Source organism: Sapajus apella, unplaced genomic scaffold (assembly GCF_009761245.1).
Source record: "Sapajus apella isolate SASKATOON/1434 unplaced genomic scaffold, GSC_monkey_1.0 scaffold77, whole genome shotgun sequence".
NCBI lineage: Eukaryota > Metazoa > Chordata > Mammalia > Primates > Cebidae > Sapajus > Sapajus apella.
The window spans coordinates 1,556,017-1,583,103 of record NW_022437017.1 but is presented as its reverse complement, the minus strand read 5'-3'; the positions used below and the strand labels follow the sequence as shown (position 1 = coordinate 1,583,103).

Genomic DNA, 27,087 nt, shown 5'->3' with positions numbered 1-27,087 from the left:
AAGTAGTTATTGAGTGACTTCCGTGTACCAGGTACTGGACTGGCTGTTGGTTTGGGAGTAGGTAAAAGTGTAATAGTTGAGGCCTGGTGCAGTGGCTCATCACTGTGCAATCCTAGCACTTTGGGATGCTGAGACGGATGCATGGCTTGAGCTCAGGATTTTAAGACCACCCTGAACAACACGGCAAAACCCAGTCTCTACAAAATTACCAGAAAAAAATTAGCCTGGTGTGGTGGCACATGCCTATGGTCCCAGCTACTGGGGAGGTTGAGGCTGGAGGATCCCTTGAGCCCAAGAGGCAGAGGTTGCAGTGAGTGAGATCGAGCCACTCCACTCTAAGCCTTGGTGACAGAACCAGACCCTATCCAAAAAAAAAAAAAAATTGTTGAATCCTGGCTGATACAGTGACTCAGGCCTGTAATCCCAACACTTTGGGAGGCCGAGGCGGATCACCTGAGGTTAGGAGTTCAAGACCAGCCTGACCAACATGGTTAAACTCTGTCTCTACTAAAAGTACAAAAAAATAGCTGGGCGTGGTGGCCAGTGCCTATAATCCCAGCTACTTGGGAGGCTGGGGCAGAATAGCTTGAACCCAGGAAGTGGAGGTTGCAGTGAGCCGAGATCATGCCATTGCACTCCAGCCTAGGCAACAAGAGCAAAACTCTGTCTCAAAAAATAAATAGTTGAATCCAGCTACTTCAGTGTCTTATGCTAGCTGCAGCCCACAGGAGACCAGATCCCTAGCTAACACACCTTGCTGAAACGGAATCACGGGCTCCAGCAGAAGAAATAGGAGTTTATTACCAGACGTTGGAAATGGTGGGCTCAAGTTTAGGAGCTGGGGATTCAGGGGCTGGATTAGTGCCCCACACATCTTGGGTCCCTCAAGATCATGGTTAGGCTTACGGCCATGGAAGAAAAGTCGGTTCACAGAGGTGGGGTCTCCAGAAAGGAGTGTGGCACAGGGTGTGGGTGATGACTTCGCCCTCCTGGCTTCCTCCTGGGGTAAGGAGCAGGAAGCCCCCTCTGCGGCCGCTGCCTGGCCCAATCCTCCCAGGCAGGGCTGCCACTGTGACTCAGCACACGCTGAACACCGAAGGGGCCTGGGCTTGGTACTTCTCGTGGACTGTCTTCAGGATGGGTATGAGGTTCTGGAAGGTTGGGCGGAAGGATGCCTCCGTCTCCCAGCAGTTCTTCATGAGGTTATAGACCTGGAAGGAAAAACCAGAGCAGGTGGGGGTTGCCCTCTCCACAGCAGGATGGCAGGGACAGTGAAAAACAAAGGAAGTCTCACCTCACAGGGACATTTGTCGGGGCGTGGCAGCCTCTCCCCTCGTTCCAGCAACTCGGTGAGTCTCAGCACTGTCACCTGACCCTGGGTGATGCCTATGAGCTCAAGGAATTTCTACGGTAGAAACAAGACAAGCTCTTTTCAAGAGGCAATGAAGGCCAGGCAAGGTGGCTCATGCCTGTAATCCCAGGACTTTGGGAGGCTGAGGCAGGTGGATCACCTGAGGTCAGGAGTTCGAGACCAGCCTGGCCAATATGGTGAAAGCCTATCTCTACTAAAAATACAAAAAGTAGCTGGGTATGGTGGCAGGCACTGTAATCCCAGCTACTTGGGAAGCTGAGGCAAGAGAATCACTTGAACCTGGGAAGTGGAGGTTGTAGTGAGCCGATACTGCACCATTTCACTCCAGCCTGGGCAACAAGTGCAAAACTCCGTCTCAAAAAAAAAAGTCAGGTGTGGTGGCTCATGCCTGTAATCCCAGCACTTTGGGAGGCCAAAGTGGGTGGATCACCTAAGGTCCGGAGTTAGAGACCAGGCTGACCAAATGGAGAAACCCCATCTTTACTAAAAATACAGAATTAGCCAGGTATAGTGTTGCATGCCTTTAATCCCAGCTACTGGGGCGGCTGAGGCAAAATAATTGCTGGAACCTGGGAGGCAGAGGTTGTGGTGAGCTGAGATTGTACCATTACACTCCAGCCTGGGCAACAAGTGCGAAACTTCATCTCAAAAAATATATATATATATCACTATGCAACTTCACAAAATTGACTGCATGGATTCTAATCCCCCCTCCTACACTTTTCGGCCCTGTGACTTTGAATTTGAGTTTACTTCTCTGGGCCTCAGTTTTCTCATCCCTAAAACAGGATAACATCTGCCACCTGGGACAACTGTGAACGTTGAAGTAATAGTTATAGAGCAAGCCTGAATCAGGTGTTTGCTGTTATTAAGCCTCAGAGCAGGCTGTTCTTATCATCCAGAATTTTTTTTTTTTTTTCTTGAGACACAGTCTTGCTCTGTCACCCAGGCTGGAGTGCAGTGGCAGGATCTCTGCTCATTGCAACCTCCAACTCCTGGTTTCAAGCAATTCTCCCTGCCTCAGCTTCCTGAGTAGCTGAGATTACAGGCACCCGCCACAATGGCCGTGGAAGAAAAATAGGTTCACAGAGGTGGGGTCTCTAGACAGGAGTAAGGCACAGTGTGTGGGTGAGACTGACTTCCCCCTCTTGGTTTCCTCCTGGGTTAGGGAGCAGGAGTCCCCCCTGTGCAGCCACTGTATATTTTGTATTTTTTTTGTACAGACAGGGTTTCACCATGTTTGCCCGGCTGGTCTTTAACTCCTGATCTCAGATGATCCGCCCACCTCAGCCTCCCAAAGTGCTGCGATTACAGGTGTGAGCCAGCACACCAGGTGTTTTTTGTTGTTGTTTTTTGAGACGGAGTCTCGCTCTGTTGCTCAGGCTGGAGTGCAGTGGCACAATCTCGGCTCATTACAATCTCCGCCTCCTAGGTTTAAGCAATTCTCCTACCTCAGCCTCCCGAGTAGTTGGGATTACAGGTACCCACCATCATGACCAGCTGATTTTTTTTTTTTTAAGATACGAGGTCTTAGGAGGCTGAGGCACGAGAATTGCACTCGGGAGGTGGAAATTGCAGTGAGCAGAGATCACACCACTGCTCTCCAGCCTGGGCAACAGAGCGAGACTCCGTCTCAAAAACAAACAAAAAAGCTGGGTGCGGTGGCTCGGGCCTGTAATCCCAGCTCTTTGGGAGGCCGAGGCAGGCGGATCACGAGGTCAGGAAATCGAGACCATCCTGGTCAATATGGTGAAACTTCATCTCTACTGAAAATACAAACATTAGCCGAGTGTGGTGGCACATGCCTGTAATCCCAGCTACTCAGGAGGCTGAGGCAGGAGAATCACTGCAACCTCCGCCTCCCGAGTTCAAATAATTATCCTGCCTCAGCCTCCCGAGTGGCTGGGATTACAGGCGCCCGCCACTACGCCCAGCTAATTTTTGTATTATATATATTTTTAATTCACCCAGGTGTGGGCGGGCTGAGGCCGAAAAAGGCATCAGCCTAATTTTTGTATTTTTAATAAAGACAGGGTTTCACCATGTTGGTCAGGCAGGTCTCGAACTCTTGACCTCAAGTGATCTGCCCACCTTGGCCTCCCAAAGTGCTAGGATTACAGGCGTGAGCCACCGCGCCCACCGTTTTTTTTGTTGTTTTGTTTTTTAACACTTGCTATGGACTAGGGAAACTGCATGCCTTTCTAGTTCCTCTAGCAAACTCCAGGTGAGGCTGCGGGCCTGGCTCTCACCGTGGGTGGGCTCTGGCTGGAGGCACAGTGCGTCAGCAGCTCATACAGGGTAACCCCGAAGGACCAGACATCGGACGCATAGTAGAATTTATACTCCTTCAGGCACTCTGGCGCATACCTAGGGGGAGAAGGACACTTAGGCCTGGGGAGGCTGTACTGAGGATGTGCTGCACTGAGGGTTTAGGGGATCACAGCAAGCTGAAGCCCTCACCTGGGGCTCAAGGATCTTTCCGTGCTCAGGTGGCACCCACCCTTAACAGCGCAACCTGAGCGGGGTGAGGCGCTTATAGGCTAGGCCGGTTTAACCCCGCCCACCAAGCCAAGCCGCACTCTATGCCCCGCTCCTTGCAACCATAGGCCCCGCCCCGCACGACTAAGCCCCGCCCCACTTCACTGGGACCACGCCCTGTCATGAGACCCAGCATCCTTCTACTCCACCCTGCTTGTTCCAAGTGACCTCAACACCCCCTCACACTGCACCCCTACTGGTCACCAGAACACGGGGCTGTCCCCATCCTCGCGCACACGGTAGTACTCGTGGCCTTCGGGCACGGCCTTGGCTAGGCCAAAGTCCCCGATCTTGACCAGCCTGTCGTTGTCCAGCAGCACGTTGCGCGCGGCTAGGTCTCGGTGGATGTAGTGCTGCGCGTGCAGATAGGCCATGCCCTGGGGGCGGGGCGGGGCTTGTGAGTTTCAATGAGGCGGGGTTCGGCCGGGGGCGGTGGCAGGACCTGAGCAGCCCGGATGGCTGGGGGACAGTCAGGTCAGGCCTGTGGCGACCCGGCCGCTATAGAGGGCCGGATAGCAGGAGGCACCAAGCAAAAGGAATCTGAGCCAGAAAGCAGGGGCGGGGTTGAAGAGCAACGCTGGGTTGGAGGGCGAGTTGGGAGGGGCACAGCCTGCCGCGCGTGGTCCCTTGGGAGGGGTGTGGCCAAGTGAGCCGGCCAATTGGGAGGTCAGTGCAAGGACAAGTGGGCCTGGACAAATGAGCAGGGGCGGGGCGTGAGAGCAGACGGGACAAGACAGCTCAGGCCAGCCCAGGCTGAAGAGGAAAGGGCAAGCTCCAAAAGCAGGGGCGGGGCCGACACACCTCGCAGATCTGCTGGGCGAAGAGCAGTAGCTGGGCCAGCCCGACGCTGTGCCGGGGCAAGTAGTCTCGGAGGCTGCCCAGTGGCACGTACTCCATGACCAGCTGCACCGACTTCTCGCCTGCCGCAGAGAGGGGCGGCCCCGGTGGGGGACGATAGAGGGAGGGCCGGGGACCACCTACCCTGAGCCCAGCAGTGGCCCTCCAAGGTCGGGAGCGAGGGCCAAGACCCACGCACACTAGACCCATTCCTCAGATGGGATGGACCCATCCACCACCCCATTCTAACTTAAGGGAGCTGCTAGTGGCTCCCACCCATCCTGGCCCCAGCAGGTAGCGCCCCCCAGAAGGGAAGGAGGCAGCCTGGCCATGCCCACCCAGCTGCCAAGAACCGCGTCCAGCAGCTTGAGGTTGAGGCTCAAATTGGTTGGGCCAGATGGCCCCGGCCACAACGCCACACCCACGCTGTAACCATGCCCCTCGGGTCTCTGGGGCTCGCCGGGTCCCGCCCACCTTGGTCCTCGCAGCAGCCCTTGTACTTGACGATGTGCTCGTGGTAGAGCGTGCGCAGAATGTCAATCTCCTGCTTCCAGCCTGAGCGGTGCTGTGGGCCGCAGTCTGCCTTGAGGGCTTTCACCGCCACCATCTCGCCAGTGCCGTCGTTGGTCGGATCGTAGCAGTACAAGCTGACCTTACCAAAGTGGCCCTGGTCGGGCGCCCACGAGGATCAGCTCCACCTCACCAATCCCGGCACCCCTCCCAAACCCACGATTTCCCAGGCCACTCCTCCAGGCAGATCCATTTGGAATACCCCAGGCTCAAACTACTCCAAGTTCTTAAGACTCCTTGGCACCTAGATCTCCTGAGAGTCACCTTAGGTAGGAGTTTATCCTCAATCCCCAAACTCCTCCCCTACCAGGCAGGCAGCCCAGGCCCTTGCCTCACCTCTCCCAGATCTCGGATCTTTTTCAAATAGCGCTTGTGGAAAACAGTAGGGTCTGACGCAGGTGAGTCCAGGTTCACAGTCAAGACATCAGCAAGACCTGGAAGAGCTGCGGGGGGTAAGGCCTGACCCCCACCCTTTCCCAGCAGGCCCACACTTGGGAGTCACAAAGCTGGCCACAGCTACCCCAGCCTCTGATCCCAGAGGTAAGAAGACTTTTTCAGCAACAGCTAAAAGAGTCCACTTTCTGGCCAAAATGATGCAGAGTTGGCTGCATGAAAACTGACACCTGTTTGGGAGGCCGAGGTGGAAGGATCGTTTAAGCCCAGGAGTTAAAGACCAGCCTGAAGAACACGGCAAAACCCCATCTCTGAAAAAAAAAAAAAAAGCTTAAAAAAAATTACCCCAGTGTGGTGGCATGTGCCTGTGGTCCCAGCTACTTTGGAGGCTGAGGTAGGAGGATCATTTGAGCCTAGGAGTTTGAGGCTGCAGTGAGCCTGGGCCACAGAGAGAGACTGTCTCTTAAAAATAAAAAACAAACCTGACATCTGGATGTTCTGAGATTGGATAGAGGACACAGATGTTTCAAACAGAAAAGGGGAAAACTGGCCAGGCATGGTGGCTCACCCCTGTAATCCCAGTACTTTGGGAGACCCAGGCGGGAGGATCCCTAGAGCCCAGGAGTTCCAGGCTGCAGTGAGCCATGATCATGCCTGTGAATAGCCACCACACTCCTGCCTGGGCAACACAGCAAGACCTAGTCTTTAAAGCAAAAAACACAAAAATGGGATATGGCCAGTTGAAAATACCATATTAATTTTTTTAAGAAAACAATACAAAAATTTTTTAAAAAGAAAAAACCGCAATGGTCTAATTCTCTAATTAATCCAAAGAAGTTGTATCTCTCCCCAAACAAAACATTAAGGAAGCCAGGCATAGTGGCTCACGCCTATAATCCCAGCACTTTGGGAAGCCAAGGTGGGTGGTGCACAAGGTCAGGAGTTTAAGACTAGCCTGGTCAACGTGGCGGAACCCCATCTCTACTAAAAATACAAAAATTAGCCAGATATGGTGGCATGTGCCTGTAATCCCAGCTACTCAAGAGGCTGCGGCAGGAGAATTGCTTGAACCCAGAAGGCAGAGGTTGCAGTGAGCCAAGATTGTACCATTGCACTCCAGCCTGGGCAACAAGAGCAAAACTCCATCTCAGGAAAAAAAAAAAAGACTTTGAGACCAGCCTGGTCAACATGGCAAAACCCAACTTCTACTAAAAATACAAAAAATTAGCTAGGCATGGTGGCACATGCTTGTAATCCCAGCTACTTGGGAGGCTAAGGTGGGAGGATAGCTTGAACCTAGGAGGTGGAAATTACAATGAGCCAAGATAGCACCACTGTGCTCCAGCCTGGGCGACAGAACAAGATTTCCTTACAATAAACAAATAAATACATTAGGGAGAGCTCAGGGCAGCCAGGCAGGGTACACTTGTGAACGCCACCACAAGAAACTGGCACACACCCTGAAATACAGTGCAGAGACCTCGCAGGTACTGTGGAAATAGAGCAGGGATCCAAGCTCTGTCCCGCTTCCCCAGGGTCCCAGCGCTGGGATGGAACTCACTGTGGGGTTGCAGCCGGGTGAGGTCACGCAGGATGGTGCGGAATGACGGCCTCTGGGTTGGCTCATAGGTGAGACACTGGCCAGTGAGTGTGGCCAGCTCTGGGCAGGAGGGCTGGGGCAGCCGGTGCTGCCTCTGGTAGAAACGCTCTTTCTGTTGGGGAAGAGACCCCGAGGAGTCAACATCCTTCCCTCGCCCCCGTCCTTCCCCAAGAGGCAGAGTCAAGCCCCAGAGCTGCAGGGCTGGACTGGCCAGGTGCCCTCTCTTGTCACAGTCTCATTTTACAGATGAGGCAACTGAGGCTCTGCAAAATGGGATGTGCTCACAGCTGCAGAGCCAGAACTGGGAACCAGGTCCGGTGATGATGCGGCACTGGAGTGTCACAGTCAGCCTCCCGTCTGGGGTTCCCTTCCGCCCCCCTCCTATGGACCACAGCTCCTCAATACACCAAAGCCTCAGCCTTTGCACAGCACATGCACTCTGCCTTGTGCTTCCTAGCCAGGCTCGTTGGCATAATTTTACATTTAGATAAAACCTCCTCCAGGGCCGGGCGCAGCAGTTCACGCCTGTAATCCCAGCACTTTGGGAGGCCGAGGAGGGCGGATCACTCAAGGTCAGGAGTTTGAGACCAGCCTGGTCAACATTTAGCTGTGCACCCGGCTGCAGCCCCGCACTGAGATCCATCCCAGTGCTGGGACCCTGGGGAAACCTGTCTTTACTAAAAATACAAAAAATTAGCTGTGCATGATGGTGGGTGCCTACAATCCCAGCTACTCGGAATGCTAAGGCAGGAGAATTGCTTGAACCTGGGAGGTGGAGGTTGTAGTGAGCAGAGACCATGACACTGCACTCTACCTGGGGGACAGAGTGAGACTCCGTCTCAAAAAAACAAAAACAAAAACAACACATAAACCTCCTCTGGGAAGCCTTATCTGACCCCAATGCTAGGGTACATCCTCCGTTCCTCTTCCCCTCTCTGCAGCCTGGGTATCTCCCATCACTGCCCTGGTCACTCTGCCTAAAACTGAAGCCAAGTCTCTTACTTGCCTTCTGTGTGCCAGGTACAAGTGACTTCCACAAGGACCCAAAAAGGCTGGGACTGACCGGGCACAATGGCTCACGCCTATAATCCCAACACTTTGGGAGGCCGAGGCGGGCAGATCACCTGAGGTCAGGAGTTTGAGACCAGCCTGGCCAACATGGTGAAACCCCATCTCTACTAAAAATACAAAAATTAGCCAGGCATGGTGGCGAACGCCTGTAGTCCCAGCTACTTGGGAGGCTAAGGCAGAATTACTTGAAACCGGGAGGCGGAAGTTGCAGTGAGCTGAAATTGCCTGGGCAACAGAGGGAGACTTCATCTCAAAAAAAAAAAAAGGGAGGTCGGGCGCGGTGGCTCAAGCCTGTAATCCCAGCACTTTGGGAGGCCGAGGCGGGTGGATCACGAGGTCAAGAGATCGAGACCATCCTGGTCAACATGGTGAAACCCCGTCTCTACTAAAAATACAAAAAATTAGCTGGGCATGGTGGTGCGTGCTTGTAATCCCAGCTACTCAGGAGGCTGAGGCAGGAGAATTGCCTGAACCCAGAAGGCGGAGGTCGCGGTGAGCCGAGATTGCGCCATTGCACTCCAGCCTGGGTAACATGAGTGAAACTCCGTCTCAAAAAAAAAAAAAAAAAAGGACGGCAGTGAACCCCAAGTGGACTGCCTGCAGATAGCCCAGAGAGACTTAAAGTCACGCAGCCAGAGGGGAGGCAGCTCTGAGCTCTGATTCTGTCCTCTGGAATCTTTGGAGGGGCCCCCTTTGTGGGGAGGGCCCAGGGGTTCCCTAGACATACCTCGGAGGGGCTGCGGCTCTGGAGGGGGGCCTCTCCATCAAAGCAGATCTCGAGGAGGGTGGCACCAAAGCCCCACTTGTCTGTGGCGGTGCCTAGGCTGTTGGGCCCGCCTGGCAAGCACTCGGGGGCCATCCAGGGGATCCGTTCCACACGCTCTGGGGGCCCGAGGTCAGAAGTCACCAAGGGTGAAAGGAACAGGGGAAGCCCCCACTGTGCCCAGGTCCCCTCAAGTACTCACCCTCCCTGGAGAGGGCACCCAGGCCCACGCCGGGATCACTCAGCTTGATGAAGGGGCTTGTGCCCTCCTCCAGCCCCAGGCGTGCCAGCAGGATGTTCCGGCCACACACATTACCGTGAACCAGGTTCTTGTTCTCCTGGGATGGGCAGGACGGGGCGCGAGGCCATCAGGAGGGACACAGATGCCAACCCCAAACCTGGCCCCAATAGGGACGGCCAATGTGAAAAGGACAACTGTGACCATCACTGGGTTTCTTTTTGTTTTGTTTTGTTTTGTTTTGGGGGGGGCATTATTTTTTTCTTTTTGAAACAGGGTCTCATTCTGTCTCCCAGGCTGCAGTATGGTGGCAAGAACATAGCTCACTACAGCCTCAAACTCCTGGCCTCAAGCCCCCCAAGTAGCTAGAATTGCAGGTGCACACTACCACGGCTGGCTAATTCTTAAACTTCTGGTGGAGATGGGGTCTTGCTATGCTGCTGCCCAGGCTGGAGTACAGTGGTGTGATCATAGCTCACTACAGCCACAACTTCCCGGGCTCAAGCGATCCTCCCACCTCAGCCTCCTGAGTAATTGGGCCTACAGATGCAAGTTACCACATCAGCTAATTTTGCTGTGCATGTGTGTGTGTATGGTTTGTTTTGAGACAGAGTTTCACTCTTGTTGCCCAGGCTGGAGTGCAATGGTACGATCTCAGCTCACCGCAACCTCCACCTCCCAGGTTCAAGCAATTCTCCTGCCTCAGCCTCCCAAATAGCTGGGATTACAGGCATGCACCATCACGCCCGCCTTATTTTTGTATTTTTAGTAGAGATGGGGTTTCTCTATGCTGGCCAGGCTGGTCTTGAACTACCAACCTCAGGTGATTTGCCCGCCTTGGCCTTCCAAAGTGCTGGGATTATTACAGGCGTTAGCCACTGTGCCCAGCCATTTTTCCGTATTTTTAGTAGAGACAGGGTTTCACCATATTGGCCAGGCAGGTCTCAAACTCTCGACCTCAGGTGATCGCCCACCTTAGCCTCCCAAACTGCTGGGATTACAGGAGTCAGCCACCATGCCTGGATATTTATTTTTTCTCTTTAATTCTTTTTTTTTTTTCTTTTTAAAAATAAATTTTAAATATCTTTTTAAAATTTTCTTTAATTCCTTCAGCACCATATTTATTTATTTTTTAAAGATGGGGTCTCGGCATGTTTCCTGGGCTGGTCTCAAACTCCTGGGCTCCTAGCCCTCCCTGAACAACCCAGGCCCAGCACACAGGCCACACACCAGATAGCTCAGGGCGCTGGCCAGCTGCTGGGCCACCACCATCTTCCAAGCCATGGGCACACAGCCCCGCTCCCTCCGCAGCCACACGTCCAGGGGCCCGTGCTCCACGTACTCTGTCACCATGATATCTGCAAAGACACAGCTGCTCTGGGACGACCTGCCTGCTCCTGCCCTCTGGATGGTGGGGGCTGGGGGGAGGGGCCAGGGAGGGACTGGCATGTGGCTGGGTGCATATGGTTGTGGAGGTGTCAGGGCAGAGGTGTGGGTGGAGTTCTGGGTTGAAAGTGAGTTTGGGGAGAGGAGAAATGCAGAATGCAGCACAGGCAGTGGAGGATGAGGGCACTGGGGTCCAGGTAGGGTGAGGCAAGGAGGAAGTCAAAGTTCAAGACAGAAAGGTGGGCCGGGCACGGTGGCTCACACCTGTAATCCCACCACTTTGGGAGGCCGAGGCAGGAGGATCACCTGAGGTCAGGAGTTCAAGAGCAGCCTGGCCAAGGCCAACATGATGAAACCCAATCTCTACTAAAAAAAAAAAAATACAAAAAAATTAGCTGGGCATGGTGGCACACACCTGTAATCTGAGCTACTCAGGAGGCTGAGGCAGAAAAACCGCTTGAACCTGGGAGGCAGAGGTTGCAGTGAGCCGAGATCACGCATTATACTCCAGCTTGGGTGAAAGAGACAGTGTGAGACTTTGTCTCCAAAAAAAAAAAGAAAAGAGAGAGAGATAAAGGTGGCAGGGTACAGTGGCTCACACCTGTAATCCCGTCACTTTGGGAGGCTGAGGCAGGAATATCCCTTGAGCCCAGGAGTGACCAGCCTAGGCAACATAGTGAGACCCCATTTAAAAATTTTTTTTAAAAATCAGCTCGGTGTGGTAGCACATGCCTGTGATCCCAGGTGCTCAAGAGGCTGAGGTAGGAGGATTGCTTGAGCCAAGAGGTCAAGGCTTCAGTGAGCCAAGATGGCACCACCGCATTGCAGCCTGGGCAACAGAAGGAGACCCCATCTCACAATAAAAGAAATAAAGGTGAGCCTAGAAAGTGAGCAACTAGCAATGGGGGGATGGGCATGGATAAGCAGAGGCTGGGGGCTTGAGGTTGGGGTATAAGTGATGCAGTCAGGGTAGTCAGGGGAATATGGGTCAGGGTGTCGGCCAGGGTCTGGGGGAAGCTGAGGGAGACGCATACACACACGGGGTTAAGGGATGGGTGAGTCTAGGGTTGTTCTGTATGGGGCTTTATTATTTTTTATTTATTACTATTATTATTTTTGAGTGCAGTGGTGCAATTATGGCTCACTGCAGCCTTGAACTCCTGGGCTCACGCAATCTTCCCATTTCAGCCTCCCAAGTAGCTAGGACTACAGGCACATGTCACCATGCTTGGCCCTAATTTTTAAATTTTTTTGTAAAGACAGTATCTGGCTGGTTGGGCGCGGTGGCTCACACCTGTAATCCAAGCACTTTGGAGGCCAAGGCGGGCGGATCACCTGAGGTCCGGAGTTCAAGACCAGCCTGACCAACATGGTGAAATCCCATCTTAAAAAAAAAAAAAAAACAGCGTCTGGCCATGTTACCCAGGCTGGTCTTAAACTCCTGGGTTTAACCAATCCTCCCACCTCAGCCTCCCAAAATGCTGAGATTACAGGTGTGAGCCACTGCACCCAGCCTATACTGGGAGTTTTGAGCTACCAGCAGAGGAAAGGAAGAGGTGGGGTTAGGCAGAGTTAGATGTGCAGAGGCTGAGGCCCGGGAGGATCAGGACACATCAGTGTTGGAGTCTGGCTGGGGCCATCGTGCTGATGGGGCCGGGGGCAGATGGAGGCTGGATTGTAGAGGTTGTTTGGGAGATAGATGGAAATGGGAATATAGTTGGGAATCAGGGAGTGGGTTGAGACTGAGGGCAGATGAGGGTCGAGGTGTTGGGATGTAAGTTATGGGCTAGAATATCGTCAGGGGTTGGGGTCTAGGTTGAAGGTCAAGGTGTAGCCCGGGATCAGAGTATAGGTGAGAATTGAGAAATAGGCATCGTTTGGGGTATAGGTCGAGGGTTGGGGTACAGATCAGGGAGTGGATATAAGTGGGGGGTGGCCTGCCGAGGAGGGTGAGTATGGCGGGACCCACTCACTTTCAGGGCCGCGCACACAGATGCCATGCACGAAGGCCAGGTGCACGTGGGAGACCTGGCTCATGAGGCTGGCTGTCTCATAGAAGGCCTGTGGGGACCAAGCAGGTCAGGTGGGTGCAAAGCTGATTCCTCCCATCCCAACTGGCCACCTCCTCCACAGACACACCCAGGCCTGGCCCTGGCCACTCACCAGGGCAATGTCATGGTGACTAGGATCCAGCACTTTGAGGACCACTCGCAGCTCCTGCCCACAGTCCCTGCCGGGCCTGAGGGGGACCTCGTCGTCCATCTTGCCCTCCTCAGGGCCCCCACTGCCCTCCACTCGCAGGCGGCCCTCATACACATTGGTCCTTGTGCCCTGGCCCAAGTGGGACAGCTGCGGGACCATGTGGCACAGAACACGGTTGTGGTAACAGTTGGCAGCTGATCTCTCAGGGCCCCCAGCACCCACATCCCCAGGGGCCCTGCCCTTGCCCCAGCCCCTTCCCTGCCCCCACCTGGGTGATCTCCTTCTGGTCGACCCGGTGGAAGCTGAGCTGGCTGAGGTTGAGTGGCCTGGTGCTGGCCAGAGCCCCCCGCATGATGATGAGGTTGGAGGTTTCTGGGGGCAGGTGTGAAGTCATGGAGGGCTGGGCTGGGAAAGGGATGCCACACCCCACCCAGAGGTCCCCCCATCGTCATACCTCCCGGTTGGGGCAGGCAACAGCGACGCAGAGAGAAGCAGTCATCTCCCGCTTTCAGTGAGCAGCCCCGCAAAGCAGCCCCAAGTTCCCGAACGCTAGAGAAGGACCGGCCCCAGCCCTCCAGCATGAAGGCCCCAGCCTGCTGCTCAATGGGGAACTTCCGGAGCTGCAAGCACTGCGTGCCATCTGGTGCCTGGCAGGAGGTGGCAGAGGTGGAAGCAGTGAGCAGGGCTCCAGGCATGGGAGCGTGACCAGCCCCAGCCCTGGACCCCCGCCCTGGGCCTACCTGGCTACGCTGGGCCACCGTGAGGATCAGGCGATAGGGGTGGCTGGTGCTCCAGTGAATAAGGTACAGGCCATCCTCGGGCCGCAGTTTGGCCTGCACAAATGGCTCCCTGGAGGGGGGTCCAGAGGGACCATCAGGCCACCTGGGGCCACTGCTGAACCCACACCCGGGAACAATGATACTCATTACCTGCTTAGAGGGCACATACACACCTAGGATAATTGTCAGACACAGCCACTCTTTTTGAGACAGAGTCTCACTCTGTCACCCAGGCTGGAGTGCAATGGCGCAATCTCGGCTCATAGCCACTCTTCTTTTTGAGACAGTCTCACTCTGTCACCTAGGCTGGAGTGCAATGGCGCAATCTCGGCTCACTGCAACCTCTGCCTCCTGGGTTCAAGAGATTCTCTTGCCTCAGCCTCCCGAGTAGCTGGGATTACAGGCGCCTGCCACCATGCCCAGCTAATTTTTAAATTTTTAGTAGAGAGGGGGTCTCACCATGTTAGCCACTCTCAAACTCCTGACCTCAAATGATCCGCCTGCCTCAGCCTCCCAAAGTGCTGGGATTACAGGCGTGAGCTACCGTGCCCGGCTACCTGCTCTCTTTTTTTTTTTTTTTTTCTGAGACAGGGTCTTGCTCTGTTGCCCAAGCTGGAGTGCAGTGGCGTGATCTCAGCTCACTTCAGCCTGGACTTCCCAGGCTTAAGCAATTCTCCTACCTCAGCCTCCTGAGGAGCTGGGATTACAGGTGCGCCCGGTTAATTTTTATACTTTCAGTAGTTACAAGGCCTTGTTATGTTGCCCAGGCTGCTCTTGAATTCCTGGGCTCAAGTGATTCTCCCACCTTGGACTCCCAAAATACTAGGATTATAGGCATAAGCCACCACACCCAGCCTATCTCTGCTCTTGTACTTGACACCCTGACAAGGTGACACACACTTTAAGATAAGAAACAGCCATCAGGAGCTGGATGGGCACACACCCAACCATGGCCACCACCACTCACAAGGGTGACACATGATGGCTAGCCAGTCACACATGTGAAGGACAACAATCACAGATGCTGCCCGGTGTGACAGGGCCACACGGGGGCCTGGGCATCCAGATGCAAAGGTGACACAAACATGCACTAGCAGGTGTCATGGCTATATGGGCCCAGATGCCTACATGTGCAGTGGCTGACACACAGATGTGGTGCCTGAACCTCGCTAGGCGTGGTGGCTCACGCCTGTAATCCCAGCACTTTGGGAGGCTGAAGTGGGCAGATCACAAGGTCAGGAGTTTGAGACCAGTCTGGCCAATACGGTGAAACCCCATCTCTACTAAAAATAAAAAATTAGCTGGGCATGGTGGCTCATGCCTGTAATCCCAGCTCTTTGGGAGGCTGAGGCAGGAGAATTGCTTGAACCTGGGAGGCAGAGGTTGCAGTGCACTGAGATCACGCCACTGTACTCTAGCCTGAGCAACAAGAGTGAAACTCCGTCTCAAAAAAAAAAGAAAGTAAAGAAAAAGAGAAAAAAATTAGCTGGGTGTGGTGGCAGGCACCTGTAGTCCCAGCTACTCAAGAGGCTGAGACCGGAGAATTGCTTAAACCTGGAAGATGGAGGCTGCGGTGAACAGAGATTGTGCCACTGCACTCCAGCCTGGGTGACAAAAAAGAAAAATAAGACATGCACCCCCCCCCCAACACACACACTCTGCACAGCCCCTAGGGCTCACAGTCTAGTTGGCAGCCTTGGTGGTGCCCCCTTCAGCCCCCCACCCAGCACTCACAGTAGGGGTCCGTGGATCCCGTCCTGGATGCTCATCACCAGCCGTGGGGGAGCCACCTCATGGCACAGGTAGTGGCTGGAGTCGGCTGTCAGGCGGAAATAGCCGTCCACCAGTGACACGAAGGACAGCGCCATAGCCCGAGAAGGCAGGCTCAGCTCCTGCCGGCCAGGGGCGCATCAGGCAGGCGTCCTCAAAGGCTATGCTGGCCCCTAGCCCGGCCCCCACCCTGGGCCTCACCAGGCACTTGTTGTCCTGCCGGTGGATGCTAACACGGCGCTCTTTCAGCACCACGTGGGTGATGTCCCGGAAGTCACAGAAGTAGACCCGAGGCAGCTCCCTCGGCTTGTCCGCTGGCTGGGCGATTGCCTCGTGAGCTTTGGCTTTCTTCCCAGACAGGCTGGCTTGCAGATTCCTGCCACTGCCCCTGATAGAACCCTGGACACCCAGCAAGTGGGGCAGAGGATGGAGACAAAGGGCCCAGGCACCACCCTAGGTTGACCTCACAAGTCCAAGTGTCACAGGTGGGATGGGGACCCACCCCCGAAACATACACATGCTGGAAGCCTAACCCTCAGGGAGGGCAGAGGGCAGAATCGTGACTCCCTCACACCAGGTGCCAGTCCCCAGACAAAGGGGTTCCCTGGAGGTGCAGACCCCAGAATTCAGGTCCCCAGGTGGCAAGCAGATGGAAGACCCTCTCCAAGAAACTAACCCCAATGGACAGATACCCCAGAGCCATGTTGGGAGCAGAGACCCCCACCCCAGCCCAACCTGGACCCCCAGGACAGAAGAGGCACCTGGCTCACCTCCTCCTTGCTCACCTCCTCCTGTACTGGCCACCACTGGATGCCACCAGTGCCTGTCACCAGCACCTCGTGGGTGGGGGGCCCAGCAGCAGACTCAGGGCCAGGGTCTGTAGGGGCCTCCCCACTGTCCCGTATGTAGCAGGGCTCCCCCTCAGCCTGGGCCAGCAGCCTCAGGTGGCACACGGGCATACGCTCTGTGCCAAAGCGGGGTGCCAGCCGCTCGAGTGTGGCCAGGTATTTGACCATGACCATTTGCTGGGACAAGCGGCCCGGCTGGAAGTCCCGCAGGAACCTGCGGAAGACGTTCCGAAGGCGCAGCCGGGTCAGGGCGTTGTGCTGCTGGATCTGCTGACGGAAGGAGCGCGGGATGCAGTCCTTGAAGCTGGGGGGACCACAGGGAGGAGCCAGTCAGGGACCTGGGTTGCAGGCCCAGCTGGGTGACACAGGGCAAGTGGCTTAACCTCTCTGAGCCTCAGCTGCCTCATCTAGAAAACAGGCACACCAGCCAGGTGTGGTAACATAGCCTGTAGTCTCGGCTACTTGGGAGGCCAAGGCAGAAGGATCGCTTGAGGCCAAGAGTTCGAGACCAGCCTGAAAAACATGCCACGACCCTATCTCTACAAAAATACGTTTAAAAACTAATTAGCCAAGTTGGTGGTACATGCCTGTCTATAATCACAGCTATTCAGGAGGCTGAGGCAGGAGGACAGCTTGAACCCAGGTACTCAAGGCTGCCCTGAGCTATGATCACACTATTACACTCTAGCCTGGGCAACAGAGTGAGACCCTGTCTCAAAAAAAAAAAAAAAAAGAGGAAAAGAGACCGGATGTGGTGGCTCACATCTGTAATCCCAGCACTTTGGGAGGCTAAGGAGGGAGGATCGCTTGAGGCCAGGAGTTCAAGACTAGCCTGGGCAACATAGCAAGACCCTTTCTCCAAAAAAATTTACAAATTAGCTGGGCATAGTACGTGCCTGTAGTCTCAGCTACTCAGGAGGCTGAGGCCAGAGGATCACTTGAACCTGAGAGGTGGAGGTTGCAGTGAGTTGAGACTGTAGCACTGCATGCCAGCCTGGGCAACAGAATGAGACCTCATCTCAAAACAAACAAAAAAACACCAAGAGGCATAGGTCTGTGCTTCTCACAAAGTCCTGCCCTCTGCCCTCCCCAGTCCATCTCCTTCACCCCATGACCTGCCTGCAGCTGACGGCCAGGATAGTGTACCTAGATCCCAGCTTTCCCCAACTCAATTTCTACTTCCAAGCCTCTCTGTCACCCCTTGCCCAGAGGGACTCTAAAGCTTGGGGTTCCAATTGCTCCTTGCTCCCACATCCAGACTTTCCAAGGCTTGCCTTGGAAAAGCCCAGGAATAAGATCCCTACACATGCCTGGCCGACTCCTGCACTCAGGCAATCAAATTCCACATTCAGGGCCTGGAACGGTGGCTCACGCCTGTAATCCCAGCACTTGGGAGGCCCAGGCAGGTGGATCGTTTGAGGTCAGGAGTTCAAGACTAGCCTGGTCAACATGGTGAAACCTGTCTCTACTAAAAACACGAAACTTAGTCGGGAGCCTATAATCCCAGCCACTTGGGAGGCTAAGGCAGGAGACTCTCTTGAACCCGGGAGGTGGAGGTTGCAGTGAGTAGAGATTGCACCAATGCACTCCAGCCTGGGCAACAAGAACAGAAACTCCATCTCAACAAATAAACAAATAAATACGGCTGGGTGAGGTGGCTCATGCCTGTAATCCCAGCACCACTGAGGCGGGTGGATCACCTGAGGTTGGGAGTTTGAGACCAACATGGAGAAATCCCATCTCTACTAAAAATACAAAAATAGCTGGGTGTGGTGGCATATGCCTGTAATCCAGCTACTCAGGAGACTGAGGCAGGAAAATCGCCTGAACCTGGGAGGCAAAGGCTGTGTAAGCCAAGATTGCACCATTGCACTCCAGCCTGGGAAGCAGGCACGAAACTCCATTTCGGAAAAAATAAATCAATAAATAAATACAGAGGGACGGGTGCGGTGGATCATGCCCGTAATCCCAGCACTTTGGGAGGCCGAGGCAGGCAGATCACTAGGTCAAGAGATCGAGACCATCCTGGCCAAAATGGTGAAACCCTTACTCAACTAAAAATACAAAAATTAGCTGGGCATGGTGGCGTGCGCCTGTATTCCCAGCTACTCAGGAGGCTGAGGCAGGAGAATCACTTGAACCCAGGAGGCGGAGGTTGCAGTGAGCCAGTGTTGCGCCACTGTATTCCAGCCTGGTGACAGGGCAAGACTCTGTCTCAGAAAAATAGATACATACATAAAAATAAAAAATAAAATAAATTCCACATTCACTTCCCCTGGAAAGAGGCCTCTGCTGCCTTCTGCCCCAGGGTCTTTGTATGACACTGTTCCCTCTGCTGAGAAGGTGTTGCAAAGTCAAGTGGAGTTCTTCTAAAGGAAATCACCTCCCCGGGAAGCACTCTGATGTACAGGCTAGGCAGGCCACCACCTCCGGGCTTCCCCATACCCTGGATTTCACTGACACAGTCCTAACCCTTCAGAATGATGGGAAAAATATGTTTTTTGGACAGGCACGGTGGCTCACGCCTGTAATCCTAGCACTGTGGGAGGCTGAGGCGGGAGGATCACAAGGTCAGGAGTGTGAGACCAGCCTGGTCAACATGGTGAAACCCCATCTCTACTAATACAAAAATTAGCCAGGCAAGGTGGCAGCGGCCTGTAATCCCAGCTACTGGGGAGGCTGAGGCAGGAGAATCTCTTCAACCCAGGTCGAGGTTGCAGTGAGCTGAGATCGCACCACTGCACTCCAGCCTGGGAGACAGAGCGAGATTCTGGCTCAAAAAAAAAAAGTAGAGGCATGACAATATGTGAAGTTTACCCTGGATCCCAGATGCTTGGGGCACTTCCTCCTGCCTACACAGCATCCCCACCCCATTCCCAGACACCTGGTCTTCTTGGCCACCTCCTCCAGGGGGACGCCGTGGTGGAGAGCGAGGTGACAGAGGTGCAGAAAGGCCATGCCCAGGCTCTCATTCTTAAAGTGGTGGATCTCCTCCTCGCTCGACAGCTCCCACAGTGATGCCACGTCATTCACAAACTCATACTTGCCCTGGGAATGGGAAATTGAGCAGAAAGGGAGGTTTGAGAATTCGTTCACGCTCTAGCCCAGAAGTATCCGATCTTTGGGCTTCCCTGGACCATACTGAAAGAATTCTCTTGGGCCACACATAAAATACACCAACACTAATGACAGCTGATGAGCTTTAAAAAAAAAAAAAAAAAAATCGCAGGCCAGGCATGGTGGCTCACATGTGTAATCCCAGAACTTTGGGAGGCTGCAGCAGGTATATCACCTGAGGTCAGGAGTTTGAGACCAGCCTGACCAACATGGAGAAACCCCGCCTCTACTAAAAATACAAAATTAGCCGAGCATGGTGGCACATGCCTTTAATCCCAGCTACTCAGGAGGCTGAGGCAGGAGAATCACTTGAACCCAAGAGGCAGAGGTTGCAGTGAGCTGAGATCGTGACACTGCACTCCAGCCTGGGCAACAAGACCAAAACTCAGTCTCAAAAAAAATTTTTTCAGCAAAATCTCATAATATTTTAAGATAGTTTAGGAATTTGTATTGGGCCACATTCAAAGCCATCCTGGGCAGCATGCACCATGCAGGCAATGAGATGGACAAGCTTGCTCTAGCCAGGGAACCCTAATTTCCTGCATCTCATTACCTTGAGGAGAGACTAGCATTTCCTAGAAAGGCCAAATACACAGCATACAACCCTCCTCTTCTCAATCTTGTGCCCTGGCAGACATCACTAATCAATCACAGCACTTTTTCCCCTTCAACCTGAGCCAGGGATGGTGGCTCATGCCTGTAATCCCAGCACTTTGGGAGGCCGAGGCAGGTGGATCACCTGAGGTCAGGAGTTAGAGACCAGCGTGGCCAAAATGGTGAAACGCTGTCTCTACTAAAAATACAAAAATTAGCCGGGTGTGGTGGCAGGCACCTGTAATGCCAGCAACTCAGGTGAGGAGGCTGAGGTGGGCGAATCACTTCAACCTGGGAGTTGGAGGTTGCAGTGAACTGAAATCACACCGCTGCACTCCAGCCTGAGGGACAGAGCAAAACTCCATTTCAAAAAAAAAAAAAAAATACCCAGATGGCATGAGTTGAAACCTATTAACTATACTGAACCAGAGAAAGAAGTGGGGGCTCCTCAACTGCCCCTAAGTCTCCCACAAATGGTCCTTCCCCAAGCCCTGCTCATACCTGCTCAAAGAGGTATTCAAATGAGGCTGGGTCCAGGAGTTGCATCCCCTGTGCTGTCTGATCTGAGGATGCCTCAGCTCCTGGGGGCCCACAGCGGTACACAGCTGGCTCCTGAGGATTCATGCCATGCCAATTCCGGAAATAAAACCTGCAGAAAGGGAGGGACACAGCTGGGGCTTAGCACAGAGTCAGACCAGCTCCACCACAGGAGGGGATGAGCTTTGCAAAGGGGTCTCCACCCACCTCATGCGGAAATACAGCATCAGACCTGCGTCTCTGGGGATCTCTAGGATGTGGTTTGGGGGCAACCAGACTTGGGCCTGGGCATCGAAGAGGGCAAAGAGATTGAAACAGGGAGGAGTGATACCTGGATCAGGGAAGAAACAAGGTCAGGAGTCATGTCATGTGCTACCGTCAGCCCGAAGATCCCCCAGACCCAATGTCTGCCTTCACACTCCCTCTGAGGCCCCCTCCCCCGCCTGCAACTTCAGTCTCATGTTGCCCCTGGGGAGAGGGCAGTGCATATGCTGACCATGCTGTGGCTCACAGGAGGACTACATTTCCCAGCCTCCCTTGCAGCTAGGGTGGGGCCATTGCACTGGTTTCTGGTCAAAGGGATGGGCACATTTCCAAGCCTGGAAATAAATCCTCTTGCCACCTTCACCACCTGAGGTATGCTGAAGGCTTCTTGTGACAGGTGGTGAAGCTATAAGATAGAGGTAAACCATCCAACCTGCACTTAATTTTAGGTAAACCTTTTTTTTCTCTTGATGCAGTCTCGTTCTGTCACCCAGGCTAGAGTGCAGTGGTGCGATATTGGCTCACTGCAACCTGTGCCTCCTGGGTTCAAGCGATTCTCTTGCCTCAGCCTCCTGAGTAGCTGGGATTAAAGGCATGTGCCACCATGCCCAGCTACTTTTTTGTATTTTCAGTAGAGACAGAATTTTACCATGTTGGTCAGGCTGGTCTCAAACTCCTGACCTCGTGATCTGCCTGCCTTGGCCTCCCAAAGTGCTGGGATTACAGGTGTGAGTCACGGCACCCGGCCACCTTTTTTTTTTTTTTTTTTTTTTTGAGATCAAGTCTTGCTCTGTTGCCCAGACTGGAGTGCAGTGGCTTGATCTTGGCTCACTACCTTCTGGGTTCAAGTGATTCTCCTGTCTCAGCCTCCCAAGCAGCTGGAATTACAGGTGCTTGCCACCACTGGCTGATTTTCGTATTTTTAGAAGAGATGAGGTTTTGCCATGTTGGCCAGGCGGGTCATAAACGCCTGACCTCAGGTGATCTGCCCGCCTTAGCCTCCCAAAGTGCTGGAATTACAGGCATGAGCCACCGTGCTTGGCCGATTTTAGGTAAACCTTGATTGTCTTAAGATTTGGGGGGTTTATTTCTGCATCAAAACTTTTCTTAGCTGGACCAACATAACACTACAAACTGCTGGAATTACCTGGCATCTCCCTGAACTCCGGCCCTAAAGAAACATCGAATCACAGAAAATATAAAAATTAGCCAGGTGTGGTGACCTGTGCCTGTAGTCTCAGCTATTCGGGAGGCTGAGGCAGAAGAATCACTTGAGCCTAGCAGGTAGAGGCTGCAGTGCACCATGACAGCACCACTGCACTTCAGCCTGGGCAACAGAGAGAGACTTTGCATCTGCAAAAGAAAAAAGAAAATGAAAAAAAGACTCAGCTATGGATGGGGAAGTAGGAGGTGGTATAGAAATTTACTGCAGTGCCCCCATCCAGTCATGGAAAGCTGGGAATGGGGGAGGTAAAAGGAGTTTCTGGAGGAAGGTATGTGTCACCAAAGTCACCTTAGAAAGGCCTTCCCTTGGCTGGGCATGGTGGCTCATGCCTGTAATACCAGCACTTTGGGAGGCTGAGGCAGGTGGATCACTTGAGTTCAGGAGTTCAAGACACGTCTGGCCAACATGGCAAAACTCCATCTCTACTAAAAATACAAAAACTAAGGGCTGGGCACAGTGGCTCATGACTGTAATACCAGCACTTTGAGAGCCTGAGGCAGGAGGATCATGAAGTCAAGAGATCAAGACCATTCTGGCCAACATGGTGAAACCCCATCTCTACTAAAAATACAAAAATTAGCTGGGCATGGTGGTGCCTGCCTATAGTCCCAGCTACTCAGGAGGCTGAGGCAGGAGAATCACTTGAACCCGGGAGGCGAAGGTTGCAGTAAGCTGAGATCACGCCAATGCACTCCAGCCTCTAGCCTGGAGACAGAGCAAGACTCCATCTCAAAAAAAACAAAACAAAACTAACTGGCATGGTGGTGTGCGCCTGTAATCCCAGCTACTCAGGTGGCCGAGGCAGGAGAATCACTGGAACCTTGGACATGGACATTGCAGAGAGCTGAGATTACACTACTGCACTCCAGCCTGGATGACAGAGCAAGACTCCGTCAAGAAAGAAAGAAAAGAAAAGAAGAAAAGAAAGAAAGGGGAAGAGAAGGGAAAGGGAAAGGGAAAGGGAAGAAAGGAAGGAGGGAGGGAGGGAGAGAGGAAGGAAGGAAGGGAGGAAAGAAGGAAGGAAGGGAGGGAGGGAGGAAGGGAGGAAAGGTCTTCTCCAGCAGAGGAAATTGCACTTCCAAATACATCGACTGCAGACTACAGACTTTTTTTTTAATGACACAGGGTCTCACTCTGTCCCCCAGGCTGGGATGCAGTGATGCAACCATAGCTCATTGCAGGCTTGAACTCCTGGCCTCAAGCGATCCTCTTGCCTCAGCCTCTCAAGTAGCTGGGACTACAGACATGCACCACCACGCCTGGCTAATTTCTAAAATTATTTTGTTGAGCTAGGTCTCCCTATGTTGCCCAGGCTGGTCTCCAACTACTGGTCTCAAGCAATCCTCCTGCCTGGGCCTCCTCAAGTGCTGGGATTACAGGTGTCAGCTACTGCACCTGGACAAGTTTTCTGATTTATTATATTTCTTGCTATCTTCCTAAAATTTCAGCTCTACAAAGGCAGTGATTTGCAGCTGCCACACAGTAGATGCTCACAAAACGTTCGCTGTATGAATGGGTGCATGGATGGATGGATGAATGAGTGGATGGGTGGATGGATAAATGGGTGCGTGGGTGGAGGAGTGGGTGGGTGCACGGGTAAATGGGTTGATGGGCGCATAGGTAGATGAATGGATGGATGGATGGATGGGTGGGTGGATGGGTGAGTGGGTAGATGGATGGATGGTTGTGGGGTGGGTAGATGTATGAATGAATGGGTAGATGTGTGAATGGGTGGGTGGGTGGATGGATGGATGGATGGGTACATGGGTGGATGGATGGATAGGTGCTTGGGTGGAGGAGTGGGTGGGTACGTGGGTGGATGGATGAATGGGTGCTTGGGTGGAGGAGTGGGTGAGTACGTGAGTGGATGGATGGATGGGTGCTTGGGTGGAGTGGGTATGTGGGTGGATGGATGGATGGGTGCTTGGTGGAGGAGTGGGTGGGTATGTGGGTGGATGGATGGATGGGTGCTTGGGTGAAGGAGTGGGTGGGTACATGGGTGGATGGATGGGTACTTGGTGGAGGAGTGGGTGGGTATGTAGGTGGATGGATGGATGGGTGGGTGGATGGGTGGGGTGGGTGGAGTAGGTGGGTATGTAGGTGGATGGATGGATGGATGGGTGGCTGGGTGGCTGGGTATGTGGATGGGTGGGTGGGTGGGGGGATGGATGGATGGGTGGATGGGTGGGTAGGTGGGGGGATGGATGGATGGGTGGATGGATGGATAGATGGGTGGGTGGCTGGGTATGTGGGTGCGTGGATGGATGGATGGATGGATGGGTGGGTGGGTGGGTGGGTGGATGGTTACATGGGTACATGGGTGGATGGATGGATGGATGGATGGATGGGGGGATAGATGGGTGGGTGGGTGGATGGGTGAGGGGGTGGATGGATGGATGGATAGATGGACGGATGGATAGATGGATGGATGGATGGGTGGCTGGGTGGGTGGGTGGACAGATGGATGGATAGGGCCCAGCTGCTGCCTGGACGCCCATGCGTCCTCATGGTGCCAGTGCCCCAGACTCACCGAGTTTATGTGCGATGTGAATGCAGACTTCCTCAGCTGTCAGCGATGACTCGCTGAAGGTGACCCAGGGCTCCCCGCCGCCTCGACCAGCCCAGTGCAGAAGCACCTTCAGGCCTCCCATGGTAGCCATGGGCTGGGCTCCATCCCCAATAGGCTTGCTGCCCCTGGCCGTTCCCCGATGGTGCAGAGGCATGTTCCCGGCAGGTGGCTTGGCTAGAAAGAGGACATCTATCAGCTCTCAACTCTCAGCCCAGAGGCCCCTCACCATTAGCGCCTCAACCTTCCACCCACCCCAGCTGAGGCCTGAGGGGAAGATCCTGGGCTCCCATCTTGGTGTGACATTAAGGACCTGATTCCCTCTCTGAGCCTCGGTTTCCACATTTGTTGGACGGGGTTGGGGTATGCATCCCCACCTAGTAGATCTCTCATCAACAATAACACTGACCCCTCCCCTCTTTCCACAAATTGACACTGATATAAAAATCTGCTCTAGCCAGGTTCAGTGGCTCCCGCCTGTAATCCCAGGACTTTGGGAAGTTGAGTCAGAAGGATCATTTCAGCCCCGGGGCTGGAGACCAGCCTAGGCCATATAGCAAGACCCTGTTTCTACAAGAAGTTTTGTTTGTTTGTTTTTTTGAGACGGAGTTTTGCTCTTGTTGCCCAGGCTGGAGTGCAATGGGGCAATCTCGGCTCGAAACTTCCACCTCCCAGGTCCAAGCAATTCTCCTGCCTCAGCCTCCCAAGTAGCTGGGATTACAGGCATTCACCACTATGCCCAGCTAATTTTTGTATTTTTAATAGAGATGGGGTTTTGCCATGTTGGCCAGGCTGGTCTTCAATCTCTGACCTCAAGTGATCCGCCCACCTTGGCCTCCCAAAGTCCTGGGATTCTAGGCGTGAACCACGATGCCCAGCCTCTACAAGAAATTTTTAAAATTTAGCCAGGTGTGGTGGCACACACTTGTATTCAAGCTACTCAGGGGGCCAAGGTGGTAGGGTCTCCTGAGACTAGGAGTTGGAGGCTGCAGTGAATAGTGATCACACCACTACATTCCAGCCTGGGTGACAAAGTAAGACCCTATCTCTAAAAATATAAATACATAAATAAATAATAAAAATGAATAAAAAGTAAAATAAAAATCTACTCTTTTTTTTTTTTGAGACGGAGTTTCACTCTTGTTACCCAGGCTGGAGGGCAATGGCGCGATCTCGGCTCACCGCAACCTCTGCCTCCTGGGTTCAGGCAATTCTCCTGCCTCAACCTCCTGAGTAGCTGGGATTACAGGCACATGCCACCATGCCCAGCTAACGTTTTGTATTTTTAGTAGAGACGGGGTTTCACCATGTTGACCAGGATGGTCTCGATCTCTTGACCTCGTGATCCACCTGCCTCGGCCTCCCAAAGTGCTGAGATTACAGGCGAGAGCCACAGCGCCCGGCTATAAAAATCTACTCTTAACACACTTCCCCAAAACAACCAGACAGGCAGCTGTGGTCAAACAGACCTGAGGGCGAGTCCTGGAGCTCCCTGTGTCAACTCAAGCAAACCACTTAGCGATTCTGGGCCTCAGTTTCCCCATCTGGAAAAGGGAGGTCCTCAGGGTTCTGCCATCAAAAGACGGTTGTGATGTTTCAATGTGGTTCCACATACTCCACATTCAGCGCAGACCTTGGTACAGGCACACACAAAAATAACAAATGTGACTAAAACAACAATAACATCGTCAATCGTTTCATCGTGGTGATGGCCTTTCTCTTTCAGGCCACAATTCTCGTCCCCCACATGTACCCCCATGAGTGACCCCAGTCCCTGTTGATTCCCTCAAGCCTAGGAGAATTTATGTCCCGCTCCATCCCCGCAATCCAGCGCCTGAGCCTCCTGAGGGCGCCAGTATAGAAGTGGAGGGCCTGTCAGTTCTACCCATGTTGCTGACTGCACCCTCCTCTGGAAAATGGGCGTGTAACAGTCTCTACCTCAAAGGGTTGCCGGGAGGATTCAACGCGAGGAGGCAGAGAAAGTGTCTGGTACACGGTAAGCGCCTAACTAACTTTTGCCATTAATACCTATTCATGTTTCAGGTGAGATCCTGGGGATGTGGCTTTTCGGGAGCCTACTTCCTCCTTGCTCATCTCCACTGGACCCAGCTTTGAAAACGGGGTCGGGGTGAGGTTTGCAACTGGGAAGGCTGCATCCCTCACATCCTCCCGCCAAAACCTCTAAACCCGGCCAGCAGGGGCAGGAACTGGGATGTGCACCCACCGGGCATTGGAGCAGTCCCGAGGCACCAGTTGCTCCCATCCAAGTTCAGTCTGTCAAGCGCTGCCAGTCTCCGCGTCTCCTTCCTGCGGACCTCAGGCCGCGCCCCTTCCGCGCTCGCGTCGACACTAACACTTCCGGTGGCACCCAGGCACGAACCCGGACTCCGCCCCGCCCCCGCGGGCAGCCTCTACTT

General features: G+C 53.6%; 1 protein-coding gene across 15 annotated transcripts; it reads right to left on the bottom strand.

Annotated features, from left to right (window-relative positions):
• Positions 1-776: 776 nt before the first annotated feature.
• TYK2 (tyrosine kinase 2) lies at positions 777-27,087 on the bottom strand. Of its 15 annotated transcripts, none has more exons than XR_004260908.1 (25): positions 26,895-27,087; positions 26,140-26,303; positions 24,635-24,847; positions 20,823-20,946; positions 20,580-20,727; positions 19,252-19,415; positions 16,290-16,671; positions 15,721-15,918; positions 15,484-15,641; positions 13,711-13,819; positions 13,425-13,617; positions 13,239-13,342; positions 12,932-13,117; positions 12,742-12,829; positions 10,613-10,740; positions 9,347-9,482; positions 9,109-9,263; positions 7,272-7,422; positions 5,654-5,760; positions 5,222-5,414; positions 4,712-4,830; positions 4,147-4,287; positions 3,622-3,739; positions 1,295-1,405; positions 777-1,211 (listed from the first exon to the last, which is right to left on the bottom strand). XR_004260908.1 is itself a non-coding variant. In XM_032251811.1 (25 exons), the coding sequence occupies exons 3-25, from the start codon at positions 24,825-24,827 to the stop codon at positions 1,077-1,079; spliced, it is 3,573 nt and encodes a 1,190-aa protein (XP_032107702.1). In that variant the 5' UTR covers positions 24,828-24,847; positions 26,099-26,303; positions 26,895-27,086; the 3' UTR covers positions 777-1,076. The 15 variants fall into 15 exon arrangements, 14 of the variants coding, with proteins under 14 accessions (XP_032107702.1, XP_032107701.1, XP_032107707.1 ...); XM_032251811.1 differs by having other exon boundaries at positions 4,115-4,287; positions 26,099-26,303; positions 26,895-27,086; XM_032251810.1 differs by having other exon boundaries at positions 4,115-4,287; positions 26,895-27,085.